This window comes from Silurus meridionalis, chromosome 3 (assembly GCF_014805685.1).
Source record: "Silurus meridionalis isolate SWU-2019-XX chromosome 3, ASM1480568v1, whole genome shotgun sequence".
Lineage (NCBI taxonomy): Eukaryota > Metazoa > Chordata > Actinopteri > Siluriformes > Siluridae > Silurus > Silurus meridionalis.
This window is the reverse complement of record NC_060886.1, coordinates 12,401,675-12,428,122: the sequence shown is the minus strand read 5'-3', so window position 1 is coordinate 12,428,122 and position 26,448 is coordinate 12,401,675. Positions and strand designations below refer to the sequence as shown.

Sequence of the window (26,448 nt, the reverse complement as noted above, 5' to 3'; positions counted from 1 at the left end):
AGACTAAGACATTTGGAGTAAAAGTACCATATCTCTGTAGTATTTATAAATTACACATATGCACAAAACAGTAATATGTACAATTCCCAGTAAAGTTCCTTGCATTAGTAAAGCAAAGATGCATGGTCAAGCCAGTTGTAAGGTCCAATTATTAATTAGAAGAGAATATGGATTTTGGATTAAAATTTAAAGCGATGAACAGTTCTGTGACTGAATGGGCAAACCCTTACAGCCACACTCTAAAATCTAGTGGAAAGTCTTCTCAGAATGGTGGAGGTATTACTAAAAAGTGGAAATAAATTGGGAAGCCATTTAAAAAGATCATACAAGTGTGATGGTCAAGTGTTGACAAACATCTAGCCATGCTATGTTCATCCTTTGACATGCAGATGCATTAATCCATGTCAGAGACTGCAGAAATTGCAAGATAATGAGCCATAAGTGTTAATAGGGAGGCTATATAGGTGGAATGAACACTTGCAAAACGCAACTATATTTTCAAAACATAAAGAATAGAAAGTTTTGGAAGAAATTGTGTTAAAAAGTTAGTTTGACCTTTGTTTGGTGACTTTTGGGACACCCTGAATACTTATAAGAAATTTGGTTCCACATTCATGGGAACATTTAAAATCCCTACAAGTGCTACCATAGTTGGAAGACACTTAAAATTTATTTCACAAATTGGTCTCATCCCAAGATGGGTCGTTCATATTCTTTAGAACTTTACGTACAATTCTCTCCAGATCTTTATGAGCTCGGTGCTCCTCTTCCAGAGTTCGTTTCATTTTCTTACTGTCCTGTTGATGAATTAAATCACATGACCACATCAAGCTGTAAAAAAAGGTAACTATCAAAAATATAAATAAATAAATAGTTCACACGCACCTGCTTAAGCACCTGAATTTCATCTCTTAGAGAATAAACAACATCTACAAGACTCCTGTAAAAGTCAATTTAGTTATTTATTTATGGTAATGAATAGAATTTTCTATACACAAATATAATTAGTCTGTGAAAATTATTTTATATAGCAACACATGTATTCTTACTTCTCTTCCAGGACAGTCTTTCCATTGCTTTTGATCTCCTCCACAATTCTCTTCTCCTCTGCAGGTAATATCAGAGCTGGAGCAGTGTCTCTCCTCGGTCCTGTTCCAAAAGAAAAGTCCTGCAGTTTGGTTTTCACATATCTCTATGTGAAGGACTGAATGGTGAGAATAGTTAAATAGGCACACGTGCTCTGAAGCAGTGAAAGCATCAGGCTAAAAGAACAGTGCGAAGACAGGTTAGTCATGCAGAGAGGAAATGTCAAGACATTCCAAGAGCATTATGAAAGACATATCTTCATCAAATTTCCACGTTTCCACCAATAAAAAATACGTTTAGATAAGTAAAAGGCACTGAAATAACATAGTCCAAGAAAAAAAAAAATTCCAGAGAAAGGACAAAAATATTGACAAAAGTCTAAGAAAGCCAATATTTATTGAAAATGTATATTACAGTAACTGCTCCGTCATACTGAAATCTGTATGTATATACTGCATGTATGTACTATATAATATTATATAATTAATTATATATATATATATATATATATATATATATATATATATATATATATATATATATATATATATATATATATATATATATATATATATAAATGGACAATTATATTTTATATCTGAACCACATAAACATCACTGACTTCTGAGTTGTACAGGGAATCAGAATACCAGCACAGTACAACAGACAAAAGGGCAGCAATTGTTTAGAATTTCTTGTCTATTTTTTTGTTTTACCACAGCAGAGAACTTGGTCACAAGGATTACCACACAACATGAAAGAGTTATATTCTTATTCTTTGTTTTAAGTACTTTTCTAACTGGCAATATGTATTTCTCTTTTTGTCTGATAAAACAAAAAAAATCATACATAACAGAAAAAAGTTTATCTTAAAACACTACAGGTACTCACAGAGCTTTAAATGAGTAACAAAGAACCACAAACCTGGTTTAAAATCAAACAAATGTTTGATGAGACATTACATTTCAGCATATTTTGGCAAACAATCATACCATATGTAGACATTATTATGAGAATACATGTAACAAAAAAAAAAAAATGCATGTACTGTACAAGTCAAAAATAAATACATAAATAAAAACAGTGGTACATCAACTAATACTGTCCATAGTAGCAACTTGTGATTTTCCTGTTTTTTTAACAAAGTATTTTGTTTTCAACTCTTCTATCGTCTAGCATCCTGAAAAAAAAAAAAAAAGCTGGAATTCTTGTGTCCAATGCTTCCCTTAGGTAAACCATAATACTTCACATTAAAAAAAAATGACAATACTAAAATATTTACAAAGATGTGAGATCTTATAATTTCTAGCAGGGAAACTCATCCACAAACGTATGTCCTTCGTTAATCTTACAGATGAAATACTAGGTCGAAACTGAGAAAGGCATATTTCCACCCATCACATGAGTGGACATCAAAATAATAGGCAAAAAAGGTGTCAAGGCAACAAGGACCAATTTAGATAAGTGCACAAAGAGGACAAGGAGTGAGGTTTAACACAGGCAAGTGAAAAGACATAATAAATAAAAAATAAATAAATAAACATTAAAATAAATAAAATAAATAAAACTAAAGTGAATGAAGTTAAACAGTACATGTGAGGGAGTTTAGTTCTGGTGGGAGATGTAGGAGCTGCAGCTCTTACGGGAAACCGGCCCCATCCTGTAAGAATGAGCCGTCCATATACTGTCATAGTCCGAGTCCTCTGAAAGGTCCGAGCTGCCTTCAGGCCGAGAGATGCTGCTGCGGCGGCCCATACACTCCATGCTCGACTGATCCAGCACATGGTTATGCATGAGATCAGTGCCCTGCCATGCTGATATGGCCATAGCAGGGGAGCACAGTCCAATCATATGAATGAAGAATGGGAGATTTTCCGAAAAACCCAATAAACGGGATGGCAAAAAACATATGGATAAAAAGGTTTAAAAAAAAAAATAAAAAAAATAACAAAAGTGAAGCAATGGAAACAGAAAAATGGTAACGTGAATGTTAACAAAAGTGGATAGAAAAAAGAGCGAGTGGGATTAAGAATGAATAAATAAATGATGTCAAAAGGAGTGAATAGAAAAGAGAAAAAGAGAATATTGTTAACAGAGTTCCAAGAGTGTTAACATCAAAGAGACAAAGCGCTATGTAGCCTTAGTCCTATGATGGACATAATCTTACTTGAGTTGAGAGTCTGTCTGGTTTTGGCACTTGTACAGTAAGCCTCTATCACTTTCAGGATCTGAGCATCCTCTTCCAGTGCTACAGTACCTGTTGAGAGTTACAGCGTACTTACATTTGTGTCACATCATAACTCTCAACAGATGTACTAACAAATCCATGAACTTACTTTTTCTCAGTGCAAACTCCTCATCAGAGGGCTTCCTTTCTGGTTTCCGCTTGGGCAGCAGCTTCTTCATACTTTTGGGGCTTTTACTGAGATCCTGGAGCAGTGCCAGGATTGAGATGATCGGGATGAATGAGAAAGATGAGTCAGATGAGTCAGTATAATAAATACAAGCGACAGTCTACACTTCAGTTGCACAGGAGTTTTAAAGCACATTTTTCAATATAAAAATAATAATTATTTAAGGAATGCTGTCTTGCACTCACTATAAACTCCTTCAAAACTAGCCATGTCCATATATAATTTCATATACAAGTTTTTTAAGTTATCATTGAAGTACATTAAAGACTTTATATTGTGGTGCTCAATGCATATAAATGGACATATGACCACCTGAAAAAATAGTAGTATGTAAAAAGTAGTATGCCTGTCACTAGTCACACAACGTAATCAACAGGGAAGATGTTGCGCACACACACACACACACACACACACACACACACACACACACACACACCTCTTTATAGCAGAGAGCAGCGGATGGTCTAAGTGGGGGTGCTGGCCTTAGGCAACTAAGACTCCAAGGTTTCTGGGTTTTAGGAGGTTCCAGAGGTCCCCACATTACAGTGCTGTGTGGAGCGCCATGAGAAGAGGAATGAGGGAGCGTGTGGTAGGCAGGAGCAACAGTGAGGCCTCTGCTCTCTGCATGTCTGGATGGAGTTAGAGGGTGGGATGGGAGCTATTGTAGGAGAGAGAGATACAGACAGCGACAGAGAGAGAAAGAGCTGTTAGGGTTTTTTTTGTTTAAAGGGGCAAACTAAAGCTGTATTGTTGTACAGTGAGAGTTTGTCTCATCATACTTGTATCATATTATTGATGTGGCCCTTTGCTCATGGCCAATTTTGTAAAATTCACCGTAGCGTCATCAAGTACTGAATTGTGTTATAGGGAACAAGACATGCACACAATTCAAGTCAGCTTTCAAAGTCATTTCAGCTAACTATATAAAATAACAAGGTAATACAAAAACACAAAATTAACTAGGACACTTCATAAAGTATGTGTGCAAGCATTTAGTGCAAACACAAGACAATCCTGTTTGGTAAAAAAACAAGACCACAAACAAACTGGCAAGTGGCAAAGTACCAGGATAATGTAGCCCAAAATCTGGTTACATCTGCCAGATTGTTAATAAAAACCTGAATTCAAAACTTTTTCCCATATATCGAAACTGAGGACTTCTGTATTAATAATGCAAATCATATTTGAAAATATATAGAAATTTGTAGTTACTTCAGCCTTGATTTGCTGATAGCTAGACAAAGCCAATTTAAGTCGTGTAATCAAAAACTCACCGTGTGGCAAGGGACTGCGAGTGGTTTTAAGCTTGGGGCAGTCATGGTGGTGTGTTTAGTCTGGCGATTCAGGTGCTCCAACCAATCCTGTTGATCATGTTTATTAAAACAGATGACCTGCAACCTCTCAAACATGCAACCTACAAAGATAGACCACACACACAGAGAAAAAACAAAACAAAAAAAAACACCCAATGCATTCACCTCTGTACTGTCTGTTTTCAAATAAATTATAAAAATTGCAGCTGCCTTTTTACCTGATAGCTCAAAAGCATTTTTGTGGCTTTCGCAGTCCTCTAAATGAGTTACTGTCATTCCACTCAAAGGCAGCTTGCCCTGTGAAAAACAGAGTGGACAACTTTACTGTCTAGTATTAGGCGAGGAAATGGAGCTAAACACCTTCATTCTGCTTATTAAGTAAGACATAGCAGTGGAGACATAGTCCTACCTGGTAGATGAAGCCACTCATCCTTGGGCTGGCCGAGAGGATAACCAGAACATGAGGGAAAAGCATGAGGTAACGTTCATTGCTTTCCTGAGAAACATACAAGTGCCAAAAAAGTTACTTTGAGCAATCCGGTCACATATGAAGCATACATATGCTCACAACTGCATGAATAGTGATGACACTGTACTGACTAATGTGTCAGTTACTGTTAGAGGTAAATTTCAGTGAACAATGATATGATACAAAAAAATAATAAAAAATAAATAAATAAAAAAAATGATTTTTCTCAATGCAAGATAATATTCTACACTATTAAGTTCACTTTATTACATCACCTGCTTATTTTTCAGTTCTTTAATCAGCCTACCATGTTGCAGCAGCACAAGTGCATAAAATTATGCAGACACAGGTCTAGAGCTTCAGTTAATGTTTACATGAAACATCACACAATGTGAATAACAAAATCACAATTGTGATGACTTTAACCATGGAATTGTTGTTGGTGCCAGACGGACTGGTTTAAACATCAAACTGGGTAATCTGGAAATTTCACAACACAATGGTACAAAAGCCAATTCTATGCAAACAAAAGTTTTCCCACCACAACCACACCAAACCACGTAAAAGCGTAACTGTTGATATTCAGTATAACAGCATAATTGCGAGTGATGTTGCTTTTATACAACAGTTTACTAAGGAAATGCCTAAAAACACAAAGAGTTCCCATTTTGAAAATGGGACCAAAATGAATGCTTTAAGGCCTCACCTCACAGCCTTGGTTCTGTACCATGGCCTGGCTCATGTAGATCACAGTGCCAAAAGTCTTGATGTCTTCACCCTCCCACAAACGAATAGATTCAGTGAGAATTTGTAGCTCCAGCTCCTTCCGTTTCCGCACCTCTTGACACTGGGCCTGTAGCCATGGAAACATAAGGTGCAAAAATGGTTGCCACAGAAACAATCCACCATTGCAATATGACATGGGACATGTGTCACAGCAAGTAAGTAAATAACTAGACCCTGCAAATAAATGTGATTCATCATATTACTTCTTTCGACTGCTCCCATTAGGGGTCACCACAGCGGATCATCCGTCTCCATACCCCCCTGTCCTCTACATCTGCCTCTTTCAAACTAACTACCTGCATGTCTTCCTTTACCACATCCATAAATCCACCTCCTCCTTGGTCTTCCTCTTTTTCTCCTTCCTGGTGGATCCATCCTCAGCATTCTCCTACCGATATACCCCTTCTCTGCACATGTCCAAACCATCTCAATCGGGCCCCTCTCTCTTTGTCGCCAAAACTTCCTACATGCACTGTACCTCTTAAACTCTAGACACGCACATCTCACCACAGTCCTATAAACTTTCCCGTTTACTCTTGCAGATACTCTTCCATCACAAATCACTCCTGCCCCTCTTCTCCACCCACTCCTCCCTGCCTGCACGCTTTACTTAACTTCTCTAACACACTCTCCATTACTTTGCACTGTTGACCCCAGGTACCTAAACTTCTCCACCTTCTCCACCTCTTCTCCTTACAACCGCACCACTCCACTGCCCTCCCTCGCATTCCCACACATGTACTCTGTGTTACTCCTACTGACTTTCATTCCCCTTCTCTCCAGCGTGTACCTTCACCTCTCCAGGCTCTTCTCAACTTGCTCTCTAATCTTACCACAAATTACAATATCATCCGCAAACATCATAGTCTACAGAGACTCCTGTCTAAACTCGTCCGTCAACCTGTACATCACCACTGCAAACAGGAAAGGGCTCAGAGCCGATACTTGATGCAATCGAACCTCCACCTTAAACCAGTCTGTCGTTCCTACTGTATACTTCACTGCTGTCACACTGCCCTCATACATGTCCTGCACCACCCTCACATACTTCTGACACACCTGACTTACTCATACAATAACCACTCTCGGCACCCTGTCGTACGCTTTCTCTAAATCCACAATCTTGTTGATCAACCTGGTTAAAAACTCCACTGACATGTCTCCTAAACATCCATGGTTCTACTGGTATGTCATCTGGTCCGAACGACTTTCTACATTTCATCCTCTTAATAGCTGCTCTCACTTCCTCCTTACTAATCCTATCCACTTCCTGCTTCACCATTGCCACATCATCCGACCTTCTCTCTGTCTCATTTTCCTCATTCATCAGCTGCTCAAAAGCCTCCCTCCATCTTCTCAACACTCTCTCCTCACTAGTCAACACATTTCCATCTCAATCCTTTATTGCTCTAACTTGTGGCACATCCTTTCCAGCTCGGTCTCTCTGCCTGGCCAATTGGTACAAATAATTTTCTCCTTCCTTAGTGTCCAACTTTTCATACAGCTCCTCATATGCCTTTTGCCACATCCCTCTTCACTTGCTGCTGCATCTCCTTGTACTCCTGCCTATTTTTTTTTTTATTTCTTTGCAGATCTCAATTATGTTTTGCCAACCTCTTTCTCCTTATGCTCTCCTGCAGTTCCTCATTCCTGTCTCTTTATCTTCACTTCTATTTCCAGGTTTCACACCAAGTACCTTTTTAGCTGTCCCCCTTATCGCTTCCGCAGTAGTTGCCCAATCATCCCGCACCTCTTCATCACCACCAAACCCCTGTCTGACCGCTTCCCTGAACCTCACACTACAGTCTTCCTCATTCTGTTTCCACCATCTTTGTCTTCTTTCAGTCCTCACTCTCCTCCTTTTCTTCTTCACCTACAAAGTTATCCTACAGACCACCATCCGAACCATGGTTCACCACTGCTATTTCCATCCTTTTGGCAAAATCTACCACCATCTGCCCTTCCATATTCCTCTTCTTAAAGCCATACCTACCCATCACCTCCTCATCACCTCTGTTCCCTTCACCAACATGGCCATGGAAGTCTGCCCCAATCACCAATCATTCAGTCCTAGTTACACTCTCCACCACTTCATCTAACTCACCCCAGAATTTTCCCTTCTTCTCCATCTCACAATCCACTAGTGGAGAATAAGCACTGATGACATTTATCATCATCCCTTCAACTTCCTGCTTCAAATTCATCACTCTATCAGAATAATCCATCATATTATTACTAATATGAATAATAACAAAATATCAATAATAAAACTCACAGAAAGATTCTTGAATGTAGTCATGCACTTCTGAATTTCAGTTCGATCTGGGTGACCCTCCTAAAAGCAAAATGAGCACAGTTTAATGACTTAAATTCAGTTAATAATTAATATTCATATAATTGCTAAGAGTTATTTCCTTACCTCCATGTGTCGCTCGAGTTCTTTCAGTAAAGTTGGATATTTGTCTAGTCTCATGAAAGGTTTGCTAAGGCCTGTGGTCAAAGTCAGGATGCCTGGTGAACTTGCTCCTCTACTCTCCATGAAGTCTCCCAGCACCTCACTATGAGACAGGTAAACTCTCAGTGTGAACACTATTTTATAGAATCCAGTGGACTAATAATATTTAAAAGTAGGACAAAGTGCAGTGGCATACCTGTGGTCAGTGAGAATGTTAACAGCTGATGGATGGTTTGAGCAGTAACCTGTATACAATGCTCTCATTTTGGGCATAAGGTTTAAGAAAAAGCCTCCTACTTTCTGCTGAAGCTCTGGAAGTCTGAAACAGCCAAATGTCAGAAACATTTTTAAAATCACAAGTACCCCATTTAAACATCTTTCTTCTAACTGAGATTTTATCCAAAACAGAGGTAGAAATAATGATCAGGTATTAGAAAAATAAGTAAAAGAACAAAAGGAGTGATTCTGGCTCTAGATAGGTGAACAAAGACAACCTGTACATTTCTATATTACAGAGATTATTTGACTTCCTAAAATTAAATCTGCTCCTCTTTCACAAACATCATAGATTTGGTCTAATTTTAGAAATTAAGGCTAGATCGTGACATTTAAAAATGACAATTATTACAAATAAAATTACAAATAAATATAAATTATGAGTACATACATCAAATTCTCTCAAAAACTGCTGTATATACTAATCTTTAATTAGTTAAAATATCATTACGTTTGACAAAGTATTGGTTATAATTGATTTACAGAGTAGCCAGTTATTAAAAGTACTCACTTAGTGCAGTCCTCAAGTGACTGCACAAGAGTTTGTTGGAAGGTGCTGATTTCTTCCAGGTTCCCCAAAATGACACTGATGTCTGAAAAGCTAAGTCTAACATGAAATGAGATACATATACATATTTATTAAGAGAAATGATTCAGGCACAACAAGAAATGCAGAAGTGAGGTGGATGCCATTTAGACATCAAAGTCAAATAATTACTTTTCTGTGTTCTGAAGTGGCCTCAGGTAGTTAGTAAGGAGATTCTGAAGCTCTTTTGAGTACTCGGTCTCGGTTTCTAAAATGTTCTGTAGCACCTGTTGAAAGAGATGGTAGACAAGTTAAACGGATCTGAACCTACTATTGTAATACATACGGCTATTTTTTTTTAATAGCCAGGAAACAGTTTTCTGCTTCTAAAACTAACACACACACACACACACACACACACACACACACACACACACACACACACACACACACACACACGACACTCCTATATTTAACTCAGGTGCTAGCCATTTCTTCTGATCATCCTTGAGATGGTTCTACACCTTCATTTGAGTCCAGCTGTGTTTGATTATACTGATTGGACTTGATTAGGAAAGCCACACACCTGTCTATATAAGACCTTACAGATCACAATGCATGTCAGAGCAAATGAGAATCATGAGGTCAAAGAAACTGCCTGAAGAGCTCAGCGACAGAATTGTGGCAAGGCACAGATCTGGCCAAGGTTACAAAAATATTTCTGCTGCACTTAAGGTTCCTAGAAGCATAGTGGCCTCCATAATCCTCAAATGGAAGATGTTTGGGATGACCAGAACCCTTCCTAGAGCTGGCCGTCCGGTCAAACTGAGCTATTGGGGTAGAAGAGCCTTGGTGAGAGAGGTAAAGACGAACCCAAAGATCACTGTGGCTGAGCTCCAGAGATGCAGTCGGGAGATGGGAGAAAGTTGTAGAAAGTCAACCATCACTGCAGCCCTCCACAAGTCGGGGCTTTATGGCAGAGTGGCCCGACGGAAGCCTCTCCTCAGTGCAAGACACATGAAAGCCCGAAAAAAAACCTGAAGGACTCCAAGATGGTGAGAAATAAGATTCTCTGGTCTGATGAGACCACGATAGAACTTTTTGGCCTTAATTCTAAGCGGTATGTGTGGAGAAAACCAGGCACTGCTCATCACCTGTCCAATACAGTCCCAACAGTGAAGCATGGTGGTGGCAGAATCATGCTGTGGGGGTGTTTTTCAGCTGCAGGGACAGGATGACTGGTTGCAATCGAGGGAAAGATGAATGCGGCCAAGTACAGGGATATCCTGGACGAAAATCTTCTCCAGAGTGCTCTGGACCTCAGACTGGGCCGAAAGTTTACCTTCCAACAAGACAATGACCCTAAGCACACAGCTAAAATAATGAAGGAGTGGCTTCACGACAACTCCATGACTGTTCTTGAATGGCCCAGCCAGAGCCCTGACTTGCCCTGAATGGCCCTGACAGAGCCTGAACATCTCTGGAGAGACCTAAAAATGGCTGTCCATCAACATTTAGAGGATCCCCCAAATCCAGGTGTGAAAAACTTGCATCTTTCCCAAAAAGACTCATGGCTGTATTAGATCAAAAGGGTGCTTCTACTAAATACTGAGCAAAGGGTCTAAAATCTTAGGATATAACAAAGGGTGAAATATGTAAGGGGGTCTAAATACATTCAGTACCCACTGTGTGTGTGTGTCACAAAAGTGAGTACACCCCTTACATTTCAGCAAACATTTTAGTATACAGTATAAGAGAATTGAACTCAAAGCACTACATTTTAACTGTTTAAATACAAGATACACAACTTGGTATGGTCCAGTCAAGCAGACAAAAACATGAACATGATGAATAGGACATTATTTAAACAATAATGGCTGCATGTTGCACAATCTGCACATTAACTACTCGCAAATATATCCAAGTTTCATTTCTGTAGTATTGTCCCTTGAGAAAATTTAATAAAACGGTTTGCTGCAATGCGAGGGGCGTATCTAATTTTTGTGAGATACTACATATTGTGGAATTGTACATGTACTGTACCGTAAACTCAACAAAAATTGCTGGTCATAAATTTTTTTTTTCTACATTAAACGAATAACACTAATAAAACATTTTAAAACATTATATAATTTATCAGTACAAACCGTTTTAAATGTTACTCCTAACTTTCGAGCCACTTGCGGCTTCTCACGAACTATCAGTTTTTTCAACAAACAGCTAATGTATGAGCTGTAGTAGAACCATGTTGAACATGGTTTGCATAGCTACAAAAATGGGGTTTAACTCTGGTTTCCTCACAATTGAAGAGATAATTTGTCTTTAGCTTTACTTGTAATTACATCAAAAAACCAAAAATGATGTGAGATGTGCTTTTGTTCAAGAGGACAGAATGAATACGTAAATGGGCATACGCTGATGAAGCTCCATTTATAATCTATTTCAGCACTTATATTTAATATAGAGATTGTTCCTTTTCCCCTCCCGGACTAACAAGAAGCAGAAATGAACATTAAAATGTCAAAGGAAAAGAAAGGAGTCTGACAGAACCAGGACAAGCTTACATAATGTTCATATCCCTTGGGCAACTGAAACTTCACCATTACAAGTGGCCAGTAATGACATTTCACAAAATTTACTTCACCAACATGAATAGTAGTTTTATTAGTCACTGTGTTATAAATGCTAGTAAAATGGAAATAAAAAGATTTAAAGAATTGTAAATAAATAGCTAAAAATTCTCACCAGGTTGTAGTAGGTTTTGCTAAGGGCAGTGGTGTCAAAACCTTTAGGTGGGCTTTTAAGAGTTCCAGATTTGGGGGAAACTTGTTTGTCTGTGACCAAGAAAAAGAAAAATTCAGACTTGCACACAAATATGAGTCCCTACAGTATCAACACAAATAAGAGTTTAAAATAATTGCTTTCAACAGAATTATGTTTATTTAACATAACTAACACTTGCCACAACCTTTGACCTCTCTGACATAGTTGCTTGGAAACCAGCCAGTCTTTCCATTGAGGTTGCCCTCCCACCATCCGCCCTCTTCCGTGCGGGTGACTGTGATGAGGTCACCCTTGGTGAAGGAGAGCTCATCCTCATTGGTCTGCTGGAAGTTGAAGCGAGCTTTCACCAACAACTGGCTGTTACTATTCTCGGTCATATCCTAAAACAAGAAAGATGACAGAATGCAGACAAATGTTGCAGGCAGTAACTGCTACGTTGCTAATTACAACAAATTGACCATGCTAAACCTTACACTAAAATGGTACTTCTGGCTCTTTTAAAATACAAATATTTATCTAGTATAAGTTGTTAGTGCACTTTAGAATCAATTAGCTGTTAATTTCAACAGAGCAGAACTTATTAATCAGTTACATAGGAACCATACAGTTTTTGGAATATGGTATGGGCTATAATCTGTATCAAGATTTAATTTTACATTTTAATTCTGTTTATGAAGCCTATGCATTTAAAATAATTATAGGTTCTATTCTCCTTCACACATGCTGCTGGTAAGTTAATAAAATTTTTTGTGTCATTATACAATGTATAATATTCTCTTTTCTCACTAAACAATATTTTTTTAAGTTAACAAATAGAAAGTTCTTCACAATGAAAAATGATATCAAAATATCTCTAAATCTGAGAGAAAGTCGTCCTACCTAATGATTTGCTCTTCACTAATGAAAAGCATGCTACCAACCAGGGAGATTGAAAACGAGCATGTGCTCCCACTTACATGTTTTTCAAACAACGGCTCATTTTGAGTAACAGGGCAATTGAGGGCACTTGAGGGAAAGTACCATCTACCTTCTTCCACATAATTGAGCCCAAAGACACAGATAATTGGTATGAGTTAAATCTGATCTCTGACTCATGAACATGGCCAAATATAGCCCTGTTGCCTCCCGGCCATAGATGGCTGTGGTATCATTGTGATTCAAACTTGCATTAATCGAGAGCACTTTCAAACACCTTTATATAGGCTGGGTGTGCCAACGGGAAAACTGATAAATAAGAAAAGGATAAGCAAAGAAAGTGCCTGTTTGTGAACTTGTTTTATGATCAGATTTGCTAGTTTGGTACTTGACAAATGTGAGTCATTATCCAGCCTCCCACTACCCACCAGGCTTCGGAACTGGTTATGGAGAAGTTTGGATGACCGGCTCAGTGAGGTCTGTGAAACCAGAGATTCAAAAGACTTGATGCGATGAGCGGTAGAATGACGGGTGCATACAGAATCACTGCCAATGCCAATATCTGGTTCAGAACAAGCAAACAAAAAAATTATGTCGAAGAATAGCCAAGGCTGGTCAGTAGAACATGACATACAACATTTCTAACAGTGGTACAGAGGCATGTTATAATTAATAGGGATGATGAGAAGAGGCAAATATTTAAATAAAGGAAAATTGTGTGTTTTAATCATAATAGATATTGATATCTGGCATGTTAACCAGCCATCAAGTTAAAACCATCCTCAACAACTTGCCATGTCACAAATCACTTTTAACAGTTTAAACATTCATGAACACTGCTTGCATAGACTACAGTAATGTATGAAACCCACCTGCAGTTACTTTGTTGAGAGCCACCAATGTGGTAAGAACTTTACTTAAGTTCTGGCCTTGCAGCAGGTCACTTGTTTCAAATGGCTACAGAGACAGAAAAACAGATGTGAATCAGAAACTATCTAGACTACATTTATATTGTGCATATATAACCTTTAATAATTATAAAAAAATTAATAGAAAACAATATGTTTAACCAGCAGGTCAGAAATGTAGATTTATTTCCGACCCACACCTTGTCAACAATAGTGCCTTTCAACTTTTCAACATTTTCCAAATTCAACAATTTATTTCTTTTCACAATCTAGAAAACATTATACATGCTTTTTTATATGATCCCATCTAGACTACTAGAGTATAATGTGTTATTCATCCATTTTTTTTTTTATTATTATTCTTTTTTTTTTTTTTTTACATATATTCATGTACACATACACTGCGTGGCAAACACCCAGTCTTTTATCTTTTTTAAAAAGACACATGCATGTTCCTTTTGTTTATATGCAATGAACCAGGTAATTGTGTCTGTATGGAGGTTTACTTTGACCAAACACACACATATAAAAAGGTACAGATTATAAACTTTATTTTCTTTGAAAAATCATCTCTTAGAATGAATAACAGCACTCTTGGCATCCAGACAGTTACGGTAGTTTCTCTTAACATTCAGCCAAAATACTTTGCTATGCCTATTGTAAAACTTGCCATTTGTAAAATGTTGCATTTCTTTCTGACACTGCATTCCAGTTCATCCCAGAGCAGTTCAATAGGATTTAGGTCCAGTGACGGAGCAGACCATCCGCAATAGATAACAATCCAGCAGACTCTTTACTCTAAATAATGCCAACAGTGCATGTACATGCATGAACATGTACTTAAGGTCATTGGTATGTTGTATGATAAGTTGGGTCTGATTAGCCGCAGGCCAGATGTAATTGTGTGGCACTGAATTATGGAATGGTAGCCATGTTGGACCGATATTCCTCACACCCGGATTAAGTCTCCACCTTCCCTGCTCCATGTTTGACTGTGGCTGTGAGGTAACATCATCTCTCCTGTTCCCTATTTACATAAGTTTTACTGTTAAGGGCTAAAAATGTCAATTCGTTTACAGAAATGTATTCCAGCCATTCACTGTTATTTTTTTATGTTTTTGACGACTTTTACACAAAAATAACAATAGGGGGAAAAGCGGATCATCCACATGTTTTTACGCTGGATGCCCTTCCTAACGCAACCCTCCCCATTTATCCGGGCTTGGGACCGGCACCGAGAGTGCACTGGCTTGTGCAACCCTAATGGCTGGGGTTGGTTCCCTGACCGGGGATCGAACCCGGGCCGCAGCGGTGAGCGCGCCGCATCCTAACCACTAGACCACCAGGGAACCTCATTCAACCCCAACTGTTGATCAACAGTAAAAAAATATAAATAAATAAAAAACATTGTACATTAAAGCACAGTGTATTCTGTGGATATTCTCCAATGTGACCAGGACCCAGAAAAAATAATTACTGAAGATTGATTAATTGAGGAGCGGATGGGTAAATGGATAATGGATGAGCAATTCAGGGTGAACTACAATCCGTACCTTTAGGCTCTGGAAGCTGTAAAGTGTAATTGAGCAAAACAAATTAATTTGCAGCAAGCTTTGATGGGAAATGAAGAGTTTAGTCGTTGTCTTGTTCTCAGTCAGATCACTCTAGATGGTGCAGCTACATTTTTGCCTTTACCCACATCATCCATCATTCTGCTTAACTTTCTAATGCTGGGAATAAGGAATCAAATCTCCTAGCGTATAATATTAATGTAAGCCCTTCTGTACTGTTATCTAATGAAGTGAAAAGCAATGCCTAGACTATGAGGGGTAGTAAAATCACCATACAGCCCAATGTCTGCAAGCTCCTCTGATTGATTAATATTGTGAGGATCTTCTGATGTGTACATGCATTGTTTTCCTCTAATCTAGTTATGAAGAGCAATGAACTTCCTGTGGTCAGACTAGTCCTTGAATTTACTTTTAAAATGTTGGTCCTAAAGATAGAACCAAACTTGGGCAAAAGCATAAGCAAAGTGAGGTAAATAATTTCAGCAAAGAGCACATCTCATCTGAGAAAAGCAATGCCTTGTGAAACAGCTACAATTTCAACACAATCACTATTTTAATCATTTTATATTTGTCCCTTTTGACTGTGGTAACCAATACAGTGTTTCATATTAAAACAAACAAAAAAAAATTATTTCATAGAGGTATTGCGGACTAAATGTTTTGCAATCTTTGTGAAATTAAAAACACAGTGCATCCGGAAAGTATTTCCACATTTTATTTGTTATAGCCTTATTCCGATTGTATTTAATTCATTATTTTCTTAAAAATTCCAATACCCAATAATGACAATGTAAAAGAAGTTTGTTTGAAGTTGTTGCAAATTAATTAAAAAGAAAAAATAATAATAATAATAATTCACATAAGTATTCACAGCCTTTGTCGTGACACCCAAAATTGAGCTTCCTGTTTCCACTGATCATCCTTGAGATGCTTCTACAACTTGATTGGAGTCCACCTGTGGTAAATTCAGTTGATTGGACATATATGAGGTCCCACAGTTAACAGTGCATGTCAGAGCACAAACCAAGCCATGAAGTCCAAAGAATTGTCTGTAGACCTTCAAGACACAATTGTATCAAGGTACAGAAAAATTTCTGCAGCATTTAAGGTTTCAATGAGCACAATGGCCTCCATCATCCTTAAATGGGAGAATTTTTTCACCACCAGGACTTTTCCTAGAAAAGGCCACCTGGCCAAACACATCGATTGCAGGAGAAGGGCCATAGCCAGGGAGGTGACCAAGAACCCAATGGTCACTCTGAAAAAGCTCCAGCATTTCTCTATAGAGAGAGAAAAACCTTCCAGAAGAACAACCATCTCTGCAACACTCAACCAATTCGGCCTGTATGGTATAGTGACCAGATGGAAGCCGCTTTTTCCAGACCATGAGAAACAAAGATTGAACTTTTTGGCCTGAACAGAAAGCATCATGTCTGGAGGAAACTAGGCACCACTGATCACCTGGTCAATACCATCCCTACAGTAAAGCATGGTGGTGGCAGCATCATGCTGTGGGGATGTTTTTCAGCTGCAGGAACTAGGAGACTAGTCAGGATTGAGCGAAAGATGAATGCAGCAATGTACAAAGACATCCTTGATAGAAACCTGCTTCAGAGCACTCTGGACCTCAGACTGGGGCGACTGTTCATCTTCCAACAGGACAACAACCCTAAGCACACAGCCAAGATAACAAAAGTGTGGATACAGGAAGACTCTGAATGTGCTTGAGTGGCCCGGCCAGAGCCCAGACTTGAACTCGATAAAAAATTATCTGGAGAAATCTGAAAGTGGCTGTGCACCAACGCACATCATCCAACCTGATGGGGCTTGAGAGGTTCTGCACAAAAGAATGGAAGAACCTGCCCAAAAATTGCCAAGCTTGTAGCATCACACTCAAAGACTTCAGGCTGTAATAAGTGCAAGAGGCTGTGAATACTTATGTATATGTGATTTCTTTTTGTTTGTTTTTTTATAAGTTTGCAAAATTTTAAAAATACGTCTTTCATATTGTCATTATGGGGGGGTTGTTTGTAGAATTAAAAAAAAAAAAAAAAAGGATTTTTGGAATGAAGCTGTAACATGACAAAATCGGAAAAAAAAAAAAAACACTTTCCGGATGCACTGTATAACTGCATTAATACATAACTACTACAATTGGACAGAAGCACAGACCTACAAAGATGTGTTTTTCTTCATCTAGTGTTCTTCATCTAATGCTCTGTTGAATAAACTGATTATGTCAAAAAGCAAGGTAACTTCATAAACCAGGCTTATTTCAAAATTGTTCATTTAGATCAATTTCAGCTCCACAAAGGAAGCTGGTCTTCAGCCCTACTCACTTACTAAAGCTACATGTATATTTATTCTGATATGTATCAGGCTAATCTTAAAAGAATAGTTTGTCAATTCAAACAAAAGGTTTAGCTCAAAAAGCTTCATCATGTATACAAACAAAAAAAGGAAAGTAATGTAAAGTATTTATCATACAAACAGATGAGGAAAAAGAACAAGAGGAACTTTTCTTACAATGGATGTCTGGATTCCTAAACAGTGTAGCCCAATCAGACTTTTGACCTTGCTGAAGTCTTGACCTTGTTCAGATCAATTCCAAACTCAAAAACAGTTTGTTTTCTGGAAATGATGCCAAATCTATACAAATCTTACATTGTCTGATAGTCGCACTGATGTTTAGACAACCCTACAAGATAATGTACTTTGTTTAATAAAGCATTAAAAACAAAAAACGTCAACACACATCGCAATATAATCAAAGAGAGGTTGAAGTGACCAGCAAGTATGTAGAATTGTCCAAATTGTCCGACAGCCCCACCGTACAAACTATTTGGTTCATTTGATTATAATGTGTGATTAATGCTACATATACACTCAGACAAATCTGGAGTATAGCAAACAACCTAGCAAGGTATGAAAACAGAAGATGAGTTTTTTTTTCCCCAAAACACACGACAGCAATGATGCAGAGCCGAACACACTAGATTCTCAAAAACAGCGTTCAACATGGACAAAGAGGGGCTTGTGTATACATGGCCCAGCTGCCCTTATGCAATGCCAGGACACTGCAACTTGTCAGCACTCAACATGCATTTGAGAATCCTCCCGTATCCTGCATAGTGCATGTTTAAAAATGCACCAGGTACTCACCAAAGAAATAAATGATAAACATTGAAAATTTGGTTGCATCTTGATTTGTGGCCAAATTGTAAAACATGTGCTCCTCAAGGAGCAATTTGAAAGCAAGCCAAAAATAGTGTCATTAAACATTTACACTGCTATTTTTCGGTCATTACACAGTTAAGAGATGAGGCAGTGATGGACTAAACCCCATCTTCTTTCAACACACACACTCAAGTATATAGGCTACATCGGAACCCATCTGGCTCTGTAATAAATGCGCATAATTCAGCACGATGCAATCTGGCCCTTTGTACTCTGGCTTAATGAAATATATAGGCACATATATCCCACAAACAACAGTTTCACCTGGCAGACATTTAACTAGAATTCATTATACCAAATGAAACAATGGATGTCTTCCAGAGTAAAAACTGCAGCAATGTAGAGCGTTGTTGTTGTTGTTTTTGCCTGATTCTGGGCAGTGTTTAGTGATTTATTGCTGAAATATGCATGCAGGTAAAATTGATTAGCATGATGCAAAATGATTGAATGTGGTTTTATGAAACAGTGATCACCCAGTGAGCAATTTGTGTTGTGAAGGCTGAGATGAGTAACATTTTTTGTAACTGATATGAGAACATTTGAAACATAGGATCTCAGTGAGCACAAAGCAGATGAAATATCTACATGATATCAACCTTAGAACGATCCACAGTAGCATCATCAGTATTGTAAAGACCAAATGCACAATATTTTAACTATTTGACAGAATTAAATTACATACATACTGAATCTTTAGAGCAACAAAGCCATGTCTTTGGCGCTCAGCTTATGGCTGTGCCTCCTACTGTCAGCCTCCGACCTCCAGACTCCTTTGTTAATTGTTTGTTTTTTTTTCTACAGTAACATGCTGCTATTCATAACGTTTGCCGTTACACCATCTCAAATCTGACAATCCTGATATGTGGCTGTTATTGTTGCACAAATGAAAATCTAAATCAACTCACCTCGACCCGAAACGCGGCGCAACCTTTCAAAAACTCCTTTATGTTGCTCAGACATTCGCTGTCGTTCTTGGGCTCCTGAAACACCTGGAGAAAAAAAGAATAGAGCAAGAAGAGTGAGCCCGGAGCGCGACTTTCTCCCTCTTAGGTTGTGTAAAATCTGGAGCGAAATGCGCTTCCGATACTCTATTATTCCTCATGAGTGTCCCGGGATGAGCTGACTCCTGCGCGTCCAGCGCTTACCTCAAATAAATACCCACTCTAGGAAGTGAGGGGAGGGGAAACGGAAGTGACGTTGAAGCGTGGAACCAAGAAGACCCGTCCATGGGTTATCAGGCGGGGAAAATAAAAAAGAGCGCTCTGATTCAACCTGGTTTAGTTTGCTGAAGCATATTTCATTGCCAAAATTCATACAGAAATGCATGTAGGTTTACAAGGCTAACAACAAACCATTAATAGTTTTGAGAATGAGTTTTTGTTTAGAAAAAGATCAATCAGTTGTTCAATTCAATTCATTGAACATTGTCCCAAAACCAGAGGTGGGAAGTAATGAAGTACAAATACTTTGATACTGTACTTAAGTAGCTTTTCTTTTGTATCAGTATTCTACTTTACTATTTATTTTTCGGACAACTATTATTCACTTATTAAGCTTTTACACAAATATCTGTACTTCTAATATTTACATTTTCAAAACAGGCTCATTACTTTAGTTTATTTGCGATTTGGTGAAACGTCAATATTTTGTCTTCTCGCACCGTTTCAGCCCATCAACCTGTTTCCTGTCATTGAGCAGCTTTTTCAATTCAGTGGTGTATCATTTCCTGGCTCTTACACACCACAGATGTTGACTAGTTCACGAAGCAAACCGTGAGCAAGACAGAAAGCAATAAGAAGTATGGGGTTAACGTGGATGAGACAGAGGGAGTCAGTGATGTAAACCTGACTCAGAACAGAGACATTCCTGATCATCATTATCTTTTCTCTGCTTTTGTTTTATATTGTGTCAAAATGCAAATTAATTTTGACGGCACCATATTATTTATTAACGCGCGATTAATGCAGCACGCATTTCTATTTGACCATTTTTATTCAAAATATAAAAAAATATATAAATATAAAAGAGGCGAAACTAAAAGCTTTAGCACAACACACGTTTATTAACGACGTTCGTTCTTTATTTAGATATGATAAACAAATAAACTCAACAGGAAAAAAAAAATTTAATCAGTAAACATTTGTTATACATACTGATGCACCAAGTCTCAAATCAGCACCAAAATCCACCATGAAGCACAAATCCGACAATTTACCCTCCGAGGTCTACAAACGCGCCGCCGTGTTTTTTATATTTATTTATTTATATTTTGAAAAAAAATGGTCAAATAGAAATGAACATTAATTGCACATTAATAAAACCAGTGTGCATGTGTCCAGGCTGAACAACCACAATATAGAACACAAGCAGATAAAAGATGATGATGATCAGGTAATGCCAAAACTATTTTCTACTATATTCTTTAGACTTTTTTGATTGTATAGATAAGAGCAATCATCATTTGAATCTTTAGAGGGTCTACTTTTATTCGTACACACTCATAATAACAACAAAACGCTGTGCTTTTGTTTCTGCTGTCTTTGTCATCTCTCTTCACAGACACACAAATAAAACAACTTAAATCTCAGTGAATACTTGCCTCACAGACATAATAAATATATGTATAGAAAGCATTTCTACATCGCATTTTACATCGAATACAAATATTCTCTGATCATGTAAACCATATTAAAGTTATAAGAGGTACAGGTCCTCCGGTATCACCTCATTAACCGTCCGTGTGGAAACATAGCAAAGGTTCCGTTTGGTGTCCTGATAATATTTACTTTAAAACATTTACAATAATATTTTGTCTTAATGCTCTATGTTGAGTTTGTTTTACAAATAATAAACATACATTGCGTAAAGCATCAATATTTGTCCATGCCCATGTTGAATAGAGTATTAAAAATTTGGGAAGTATTAATTTAAGGTACATTTAGAACAGATCAAAATGTGAATCGTGAGTTAACTCATGACAATAATGCGATTATTCACGATTAAATATTTTAATCGATTGACAGCCCTAATATTAATATGACAAAATACATTTTGCTTAAGTACATGTCAGAGCCCAAACTTCTTTAATTTAACTTGAGTAAAAAAGTATAGTCAGGTATTTTAAAACATTATCTGTACTTCTACTTAAGTGAAGGATGTGTGTACTTTTGCCACCTCTGCCCAAAAAAAGCTTTACAGAAATAAATAGGTAATAAAATATGAATTAATTTTGTTTGTAGCCTATAAGTTTATTCATAATGAGCAAGCCAGTGGCGACTGTGGCAAGAAAAAACTCCCTGGTGGTAAGAAGAAACCTTGAAGAATCCAGACTCAAAACGGACCCCATCATCATCTGGGTGACACCTAATTTCAATCCATTATAGTTTTATCTTTGCTGAGGTGTGCTGTTAAGCGATGTCAAACATGAAGCATGTCATTTTCCAAAGGTTACCTACAAGCTCTGACATCATACATTCACAAGATTCCAGTTATATTCCAATTATAAATTATTACAAAAAAGTACACTCAAATGGCTGTGCTTGTTTATAACAAGGTGTGGAATGGGACCCATTTTCCTTTTTTCCTGTTATTATAACTAAAAAATCGTTTAGCACTGTAAACCTGTTCACAACATTTAAAACAAGGACATCTATTTGTATGCTTTTTTATTCCATTTTGTAAGGTTATTAGCAGGTTAATGGCAACCACACGACTGTCAGTCACGATGACTGTCATTTATGACAGAGCAACTAATTTCCTAAAGCTTTAGACAAAAACACCAGATGTGTGGTGTCAGTTTGGAAGTCCATGACAGTCTATTCTATTAACTTTACAGCAATTAGAATAGGCATATTTCTGTCTTACATGTCCACAATTCCAAAAAATAAATAATAAAATAGGATCTAATTAAATGGCCAACTGTATAATAAAATGTGTATCTTGAATATAAGTCCTCTCTTTAATACCATCCTTTCAGCCTTACAGACGTAATAATTGCGGAAGTGAGGTGTCCCATTTCCCATTATAGATTTCAAAAGGTGCTCACAAGCGCCCCCTTTACCCTCTGCTGCTCACTTAAACGGATCTCGTCTCCATCATTGGTCTCTGCCTTCAAACCCTTTGTGATTATTTGCAAGTATTTGTTTTAATAAATGGGTTTGTTGTTAGAAAGGCAAGGCAGGTGCAACAACATTAGATCTAGTCATTGACAAAATATTATTGAAATAATGGTGGGTCCCTAATTTTACCTATGAAGTTTGGTCTCTAGACAGATGTGCAATCCCACAGTTAAAAACAAACAGACCCACACATCATGCCTTTTGTTCAAAAGACAGATAATGTCATCCATCATTGCTAGACTTCAGGGTGTTAACTGGCTCCTAAGAACCTTATCTTTGCATACTGTAAGATTATTATCAGAAGCCACAGGACGGCTTTACAAAAGATTTGAAGAAATCTTATGTGAATAAAATACACCAATGGATCGAATCAGAAAATATGACATATATAGTCCAAGATCAATTCTGCATTTCGGTACATACCAACCTGATTACAATTCTTAGTATAGGATCAGGGTATTCCCATTTTGCAGTGTAACATTTTGAGAAAATTATTTAATGATTTTAGCAACATTTTGTCAATGTCTCAGCGAAAGCATTTGACACTTTTACAAAATATTTTATCTTTATTTTAACCCTTGCTTAATGGTCAAAATGTTTGCACACCTATAGCTAAATGATGTTGTTTTATCTGTAATCTATAAATGTAACAATTTAAGTGTTACATGTGATTGTCCATGAATCCTTGAATGTTTTGTGTAGTTTCCCTGTCTGAGTGGGCTCGGAAGTAGAAAGCCATACCCTTTAAAAACACAAGGAGAGGTGTTTTTTTTCTCTCTAAAAGAAAAGAGAAGTCTACAGTATGTCCTCTAGCCCATTGCAGTCATCACGCTGTACTCGTGCATGGCTTTGTCTAAATGTGTGTTATACAGGCAGGATGAAAAATGAACAAGGTGTCAGATCACTATAATGTGCTCATAAACCACCTGCAAAATACTTGAAATAGCACAGCGGTTTTTAATAGTCCACCTGTGACATTTACAGCTATGAACAGCAAATTGACGCCGGTAATATTCAACGTTTTGTATGCTGTTATAGTCTAGCTCTTAATCTATTGAACACTGACATTGTCAATAACAGTCTATTCTTAAAATGTGGACTAATATTGAAGATCAACAGACATGGCCTAGCCTGACTATCACCAGTCGTAGCGCACACGTCTTTCTAGAACAAAATGTGATCGTATTGACTAGGTTTGTTCGTGCCAATTTTTTTTTTACCTTTCACAGATGACCTACATCGCAACATAATGCACACAGGCCTGTTTTACTACATAACAAGAATATAAAGGTAAACGCGCAGGCCTGTAGAAATAAGACTGGAGCGCAATTTGCTTTAACGCGTCCGCAGGATTCAGGTGCCATCTGGATGTAAGAAACGTACTGCGCTTATCATCTTATCGAAATGGCTTATAAAACAGGCACACACGCAAGTCAGTGTGTTTTTGCGGAGTGTAAAAAGAAACACAATACGATTGTATAGAAAGAGTGATAATTAACGGGCATCCCGGCGCTTACTTGCTCGGTGATACCGGGGCGCAGGCGCTCGATCAGCCTGCAAAGCACGACTCCGTCCTTCAGCGCGCACTGCAGAAACGCGGCCGGGTCTGATACGCTCTTCTTCGGGGACTCCATAACCCCGAGCGTTATGAGCCATGTAACCGTCTGCTCTGCCGGATTCATGATCCAACGTCTCGAATATCCTTGTCCCCAGGCGTTATTATGAAGGGAATATAATTAAAGGAATGGTTAGCAGCCGGCCGTTGCGTTAAGCGTCACCATTTTCCGTGCAGCCGCCCGTCTGAATGTGGCGCATCGCGTAGGATGTCTGTCCTTCAGAGCGCTGAAGAGCTTCTCGAAATATCATCAACGATGGGACTGTCAAAACGCTTTTAGCAGGCAGACACTGCTCTCCACCTGCTTCGTCTGCTTCTTTACCTTTCTTCTGCCAAATGACATCACTGACTGTGTGTGTGTGTGTGTGTGTGTGTGTGTGTGTGTGCGTGCGTGTCAGCACCTATGCCTTCACATAATTTGCTTGTTCATTTACTGGGTTTTTACACGAATTTACATAGATATAACAAAGTAATCTATTGCAAATTCTGCTGTAATGTAGATATCGTCAAACCCATTAAGGTCCTGAGAAAAAAAATTATAAGGCTATTCCACACCTAATGTGCCCTGCGCATGGTGTTATCAAAATCCCAACCTCGCTCCTCCTACAAGAACATATTCTATAGGCTCCATTTCTTTTCTTTCCTTTTTTCTTTTTTTTTCACCGCTATTTCACTAGGTGACCTCAGGGAGGCGCTATCTAACCTACAAAATAAGCGACAGCGTAAAAATATATACTTTCCATTAAGCTAAATAACCTAAACAAGAGGTAATGATTATTAATTACTACTATCGTTTTTGTTACTGAGTCTGCACTAATCATTTAAACACTTTTCAAGTTAAGATATCGAAAACAAGTTATTTTAGTAATATTAATGAAAATATCTTTGAATTGTTAGAACCATGTGAGTTAAAAAAATTCATTTTTTGAATATTTACTGTTTCATTTACTGTTTCAAATATTACATAGTCTACATATTCAATACATCCATAAATTACATGACTGATGTAGATACAAAAGAGAGCATGCATTCTCTATGGCATCACCTGCCAAGATACCTGGAGGAATCTTAATTCCCATTGGGTCACCATGGATACTAGTAGAGGTTCAGGATTCTCTGGAGTGTTAGGATGAGAGAGCTTGCACTCCTGTGGTTGGGAGCGCAGAATAGCAAGCTTGTCATGGGAATAACCAGGATCCCACAGGTCAATCAGCAGGAGTTGTAACCAAGGCAGCTTCTTCAAAGACTTCCTCCTAGTATATTTACTACATATTCCCTTTTATATTTATTGTATACCATATATATACATCATTGTATCTTCTAACATTGTGTTTGCCTCCGATATTTATCACCAGACACCATATCTTTATTTTACCATTTGACTGTCAGACTATTTACATGTAATACTACTGCAATATTACAGTGCCAGTGATGAATGCTGGAATGTGCTTTGGTTATATTTGAGAATCTATATCTCTGCAATGAGCATGTGTGTGTGTGTGTGTGTGTGTGTGTGTTGGGGTGTATTGTGTATGTGTGTTAATGTTTAAGACATTGAGAGGTTTGTTGTGGGCATTGTTATTGATTTTTTTTATCACTAGATGTTCTTTATTGATTTATGGCAATGCAGTATGCATGCATCACACTCCTGCAGCCTCATGTGTAGGAGACATAATAACGCCATAACTCAAGATATTATGTTAAGATGTGACATAAACAAACCGTCAGACATCATTAAACACAAACGCCTTGCTAACACAATGCAATCTCTCTGGTGTGGTTGTGTCACCCGGCAAATCCACTTTGCATTCAAATGAGCTTCACTCCTCAAGTCTCATATCTAAAACGTGTAAATCCCTCATTTTGCCCCCTCACTCCCTTTTTTTTCTCTTTTCAGTTCTCTCTTTATCTCTTTTGCATTTTTTTATATTTTGGTATGCACTCTTACTCTCAGTCATTTTTTTGCCCAATCCCA

The 26,448-nt window shown here is 37.9% G+C and overlaps 1 protein-coding gene across 5 annotated transcripts; it reads right to left on the bottom strand.

Annotated features, from left to right (window-relative positions):
- Positions 1-650: 650 nt before the first annotated feature.
- Positions 651-25,081, bottom strand: arhgef7a (Rho guanine nucleotide exchange factor (GEF) 7a). 5 transcript variants are annotated; one of them, XM_046845130.1, is made up of 22 exons: positions 24,376-25,081; positions 19,646-19,729; positions 13,897-13,981; positions 13,453-13,586; positions 12,288-12,489; positions 12,071-12,159; positions 9,518-9,612; positions 9,311-9,406; positions 8,720-8,842; positions 8,488-8,626; positions 8,344-8,403; positions 5,989-6,135; positions 5,223-5,309; positions 5,032-5,110; positions 4,775-4,914; positions 3,937-4,158; positions 3,423-3,516; positions 3,254-3,343; positions 2,730-2,900; positions 1,050-1,149; positions 886-940; positions 651-797 (listed from the first exon to the last, which is right to left on the bottom strand). In XM_046845130.1, the coding sequence occupies exons 1-22, from the start codon at positions 24,538-24,540 to the stop codon at positions 675-677; spliced, it is 2,580 nt and encodes an 859-aa protein (XP_046701086.1). In that variant the 5' UTR covers positions 24,541-25,081; the 3' UTR covers positions 651-674. The 5 variants fall into 5 exon arrangements, with proteins under 5 accessions (XP_046701086.1, XP_046701082.1, XP_046701083.1 ...); XM_046845126.1 differs by lacking the exon at positions 2,730-2,900 and having other exon boundaries at positions 12,282-12,489; positions 24,376-25,080; XM_046845127.1 differs by lacking the exon at positions 2,730-2,900 and having other exon boundaries at positions 24,376-25,079.
- Positions 25,082-26,448: the final 1,367 nt, after the last annotated feature.

Bases quoted from the DNA above. Each gene is read 5' to 3' on its own strand.
- arhgef7a (XM_046845130.1), bottom strand. From the start codon at position 24,540: ATGAATCCGGCAGAGCAGACGGTTACATGGCTCATAACGCTCGGGGTT. The intron at 19,730-24,375 runs GTAAGCGCCGGG...TTTTTTCTCCAG, and splicing joins GCCCCGGTATCACCGAGCAA to GTGTTTCAGGAGCCCAAGAA. The intron at 941-1,049 runs GTAAGAATACAT...TGACTTTTACAG, and splicing joins AAGACTGTCCTGGAAGAGAA to GAGTCTTGTAGATGTTGTTT.